This window comes from Eimeria necatrix, genomic scaffold, assembly GCF_000499385.1.
Source record: "Eimeria necatrix Houghton genomic scaffold, Enh_scaff899, whole genome shotgun sequence".
NCBI classification, from domain to species: Eukaryota; Apicomplexa; class Conoidasida; order Eucoccidiorida; family Eimeriidae; genus Eimeria; species Eimeria necatrix.
Genome location: NW_013654698.1, coordinates 1 through 5,000, shown reverse-complemented (window position 1 = coordinate 5,000; position 5,000 = coordinate 1). Strand labels below are relative to the sequence as shown.

At 62.6% G+C, this 5,000-nt stretch overlaps 1 protein-coding gene across 1 annotated transcript; it reads right to left on the bottom strand.

Annotated features, from left to right (window-relative positions):
* Window positions 1-1,453: 1,453 nt before the first annotated feature.
* On the bottom strand, window positions 1,454-4,904 carry ENH_00081610 (hypothetical protein, conserved; the record flags this gene model as incomplete). Its single annotated transcript, XM_013583329.1, has 7 exons — window positions 1,454-2,015; window positions 2,339-2,681; window positions 2,827-3,487; window positions 3,582-3,962; window positions 4,061-4,126; window positions 4,413-4,437; window positions 4,772-4,904. Coding segments are annotated over 7 exons (2,171 nt in total), but the record flags the coding sequence as incomplete, so codon positions are not given.
* Between the last annotated feature and the right edge of the window lie 96 nt (window positions 4,905-5,000).

The window sequence follows — 5,000 nt, the reverse complement described above, 5'->3', positions numbered from 1 at the left end:
ATGCACTTTTGCAAGTAGCTGCAGAACTGAGCAGCAGCAGCAGCAGCAGCAGCAGCAGCAGCAGCAGCTCGTGGGCCCGGACTTGCTGCAGCAGCTCAGGTGTACTTACACAGTCCCACGCCGTCAAAGCCACGGGGCCCCAGGCCGGCAGCTCGTCGAGTCTGGACAGAAGAGGAATTAAAAGTTCAGAAAAGTTTCTTTTCCAAACTTTTAATTCCTTCGCGCCTACAAAAGAGAAACATCCACTTTAATCTCCAGCAGCAAGCAGCGGGGCGCTTGTTCGTTGTCCTTTGCTGCTGCTGCTGCTGCTGCAGCGCGCAGCTGCGCCAAAATGCTGCGCAGGTGCTTCTGTGCAGATTCCGCACTTAATCGCACCAAACTCGCGCAAAAACTTTCAAAATTTGCAAATTACTTTTGCTGCCCACTGCAGCAGCGGCAGGGGAGTCTCGGAGTGCTCTTTTGCTGCAGGATCGCAGCCTCGAAAGCTCTTGGTTTCGTCCAGCCGCCGCGACTTGGGGGGTCTTTTCGTCCACTGCCGAGTCGCGGGACGACGCCGAACTGGAGTTGGCAACATAATTGCAAAAACTGACAACAATAAATGCAAAAACTGCCTCAAAACGCGCTCAATTCCAAGTTTATTCCAAGTTTGTTCCAAGTTTCGCGTCGCCGCGCGCAGCACAAGTTCAACTTGCAACGGCAACGAGCTGTAGGTACACCTGAAATCGACCGGCGCTTTGCAGATCCTGCTGGAAACTCGCCGCATTTGAGTTGATCCGGTCGTTTCCGGGGCGGAAAAAGCGGAAATAAAATTCATATTTCATTTTCGCGATTATTTAAAACAAAAATGAAGGCAAGCGCGACGGCGCAGCCGCTTTTCCGGCAGGATCGCGCGGCAAGAAACCTGTGCAGCCCCTCTCGGGAGTGCAGCACATAAGCTGCTGCGGCCTTTGAAGCAAAAGACAAAAAGCTGCCCCAGCTTTCCTCTCCAAGCCTGGGGCCTTTGTTTGGCCAGGGCGGCTCTTGCTGCTGCAGCAAGAGCCGTGCTGCAGCGCCCTTCGCAGCAGCAGCAGCAGCAGCTGCAGCGCAAGCGGCGCCAGGGCCTGCTGCGAGCTGTGCTGCTGCAGCAGCTCCTGCAGGGCTAGAGTTGCTGCACTACTCTAAGAGTTCTGTCTTTTCTAAATGCGCGAAAAACCAAAGACAATAAAGTTCAAACTGTCTTGGCGCCACAGGCAACAATAGGCCAAGCAAGAAAAGCCGCGCTGCGGCATTTGCTGGACTTCCCCTGCAGTGCCCTTTGTTTCTTTTCCCTGCTGCTGCTGCTGCTGCTGCTGCTGCAGCGCACGGCCAAAAGCCCCAAAAACGCATGCAGCAGCAGCACCGCCGCAGCAGCAAAACAGAAACTCAAAGGGCCCCCAAATCTCTTCCTGGAAAGCCCTGCCGCCTTCGCCCTTTCTCACTGCCCCGCATTCCACGGCCTCGCCGATGGCTCCCCTAAAAGGCCCCCGAGGGGGCCCCCCGCGGGGGCCCCCAGGGGGGGCCCCCCCACAGGAGCCCCCAGGGGGTGGGGCCCCAGGGGGCCCCCCACGGGCACCCCCAGCGGGGCCCCCAGGGGGCCCCCCGAGGGGCCCCCTAGGGGGGGCCCCCCCGAGGGAACCCCTAGGGGGGGGCCCCCCGAGGGGCCCCCTAGGGGGGGGGCCCCCGAGGGGCCCCCCAGGGGGGGGCCCCCCACGGGGGCTGCATGCAGCGGGGCTGTACCCACTGGCCTGCCCCCCCCGTGCAGCAACTTGAGCAAATTCTTCTCTCCACTGCCTCCCCTAGAAAGGGGGGGGCTGTGGGGGGTGGAGGGATAGTCTAGGTGACAGCCAGGGGCCCCCTGGAGGGGCCCCTGGAGGGCCCCCTGGAGGGGCCCCTGGGGGCCCCCCGCCAGGGGCCCCTGGGGGCCCCCCGGGGGGCCCCCCTGCACAGCCATGTGCGGATTCACCGGGCACGGCAAAGTGCCCACTGGCATTGCTAGCCTGAGAGCAGCAGCACAACTGGGGTGTACGTACACTGCAGCACCACTCGGGTGTACGTACACTGCAGCACAACTGGGGTGTATGTACACTGCAGCAGCACTCGGGTGTACGTACACTGCAGCACAACTGGGGTGTATGTACACTGCAGCAGCACTCGGGTGTATGTACACTGCAGCACAACTGGGGTGTATGTACACTGCAGCACAACTGGGGTGTACGTACACTGCAGCACAACTCAGGTGTACGTACACTGCAGCACAACTGGGGTGTATGTACACTGCAGACGGGAAGTGCTGCCACGAAGCGTTTCTAAAGGCACTTACATTGGGTGCTGCGCCCCTGCGAAGTGCGCGGGGTGCAGCTGCGGCTGCCGCTGCTGCTGCTGCTGCTGCTGCTGCTGCTGCTGCTGCTGGCACTGCCGCTGCATGAATTGTCTCTCGAGGTCTGCTGCAGCTCGGGGGGCCATCAGCCCCACGGGCTCCTCCCGTGGCGCCTGCAGGGGCCCCCCCCTGGCCGAAGGGGCCCCCGAAGCAGCAGCAGCAGCAGCAGCAGCAGCAGCAGCAGCAGCAGCAGAGGGCCCCTCGGACCCTTCTGTGCTGCTGCGGGGCACTACACCTATGAGAGACAGCAGCTGCCGGCCAGCCTCGCGGCCCTGGGCTGCGTCTACTGCATGCACAGACACACGGAGCAGCAGCAGCAGCAGCAGCAGCAGCAAAAGAGTGGCAGCAAATTCAAGGGCCACTATCCCGTTTGCTGCCTTTCTTGCTGCAGCTGCGCAGCTCTTAAGGGACACGCGGGGGCTTTGGCTCACGCGGCTGGCCTCTGTGCTGCCTCAGCAGCAGCTGCTGCTGCTGCAGCCGCTGCTGCTGCTCGTACATCATCTGCATGCGCTGCTGCTGCAGCCGTTTCCGCTGCTGCTGCTGCTGCTGCTGCTGCTCCTGGGCGAGTTGCTGCTGCAGCTGAAACTGCTGCTGCTCCGGCAACTGGGGAGTCTGCTGCAGCTGCATCAGATACGCTGCATGCGCATGCAGCTGCTGCTGCTGCTGCTGCTGCCGGGGCCCCCGGGGCCCCTCCTGGCGCTGCGCGCTGCGCCCTTGGGCGTCCTGCAGGAAGCCCCCAGCAGCCTCCCGCGCCTGCTGCTGCAGCTGCTGCTGCTGCTGCTGCTGCTGCTGCTGCTGCAGCTGCTGCAGCCTGCGTGTGGGGTCGGGAAAGCTGTCCTCCGCGTGGGCCTTCTGCATGCATCCCTGGCGGTCTGCTGCTCCTTCAGAGCCTTCCTGAGGGCCCGCCAGCATTGCAGTAAACCAAGCAGCAACAGAAGCAGCTCCGGGGTTCGACGGCGCAGCAGCAGCAGCATGAGCAGCAGCAGCATGCGCAGCAGCAGCACACGCTGCGGCCTTCGACCGCGCCTCCGCGGACTCCTGGGGGCCCCCCGGGGGCCCCCTGCCCCAAGTCTCGGAGCCGAGGGCGAATTCCTGCATGCAGCAAGCCAGCAGCACTCCCCTTGAACAAACCCGCAGCAGCAGCAGCAGCAGCAGCAGCAGCAGCGGCAGCAGCAGCAGCGCTCACCGTGTCTTCCAAAAAGGAGAACTCTTCCCCCACATCATGTTCAAGTGGAACTCCCCCGAGGCCAACTGCAGCCTGTGGGGGCCCCATGGAGTCTTGGGGCCCCCAAATGCTCTGGAGGTCCGTTTGGCGTGTCTGCTGCAGCAGCTGCTGCTGCTGCTGCTGCTGCTGCTGCGGGAAGCCCCCCAGGGGCCTGGGGGCCGCCGCAGCGCCGGGGGGGGCCCCCAGACTGCTGCTGCTTGCTGCTGCACCTTCTTGCATTGCTTTAGACTCTCCAGACTTCAAAGATCGCAAATAACTTTCCAAAGAAATGCCACTTTCCAGGGCCTTCTCGGCCAGCCGAATATCTCCCATAGAGAACGCCGCGAGGCCCCCGTCGGGCTCCTGCGCGTTCCCGGGCCCCCCGGGGGCCCCCCGAAGCCCCCAGCTCGCGCCTCAGAAAAGGCCAGGGGCCCCAAGTCCCCAAAGGGCTGGGGGCCCACCTTCTGAAGGGCCCAAGAGGGGGGGGCCTCCTGGCGTCTGTGGCTTCCTTCAATTGCATGCGGGGCCTGACAGACACAGCAGCAGCACAGCACTGCAGCGTGCTGCTGCTGCTGCTGCTGCAGCAGGGCTCTGGCTAGCAGCAGCACTTCTAGAAGGCTGCTGCAAAGCGCAATCGACTCCCTGAGGCAGCAGGTCACTGCGCTGCTGCTGCTGCTGCTGCTGCTGCTGCGCATGCAGCCTCAAGGGCTGCGCGCCGGCCACGAAGAGTGTTGGTGTTGCTGCTGTGCTGCTGCTGCCACTACTAAGTTTGCTGCTACTGCTGCTTTGTCTGCTGCTCTTTAAAAAGCTAACTTGTGGCTGCCAGCCAAAACATACCCTGAAAAGAAAACACCCAAAACGCACGCTTCTGGCTCCAGCCGCATTCGCCACGACTGCTGCAGCAGCCAGCAGCAGCAGCAAGCAGCAGCAGCAAGCAGCAGCAGCAGCAAGCAGCAGCAGCAGCAACAGCAAGGGCGGCACGAAGTAGATAAAGCATGCAACAGAGAAAAGCAAAAGATCATTTAATGAACAGTTGCAATAGCTGCTTCGCCCAGGTAGCCGCATGCATGCCCTTGTTTTGCCGTTTGTAATGTGCTGCGCGAAGTGCTGCAGCAAAGCACCAGCAGCAGCAGCAGCAGCAGCAGCAGCAGCAGCAGCAGCACGCAGCTTACTGCAGCGGCGCAGAGCCAGCGGCCCGGGCAGCTCTCGGCGGCTTCCGCCTCCCCTGGCCCTGGGGGCCCCCCTTGAAAGCGCCCAGCAGGTGGGCCCCTTCCTCTTTTTCTTGAGCCGAATGGAGTTCTTCTCCTGAACGGATTAGTACAAATCACGTGCGCTTCGCTTCAGCAGCAGCAGCAGCAGCAGCAGCAGCAGCAGCAGCAGCAGCAGCAGCAGCAGCAGCAG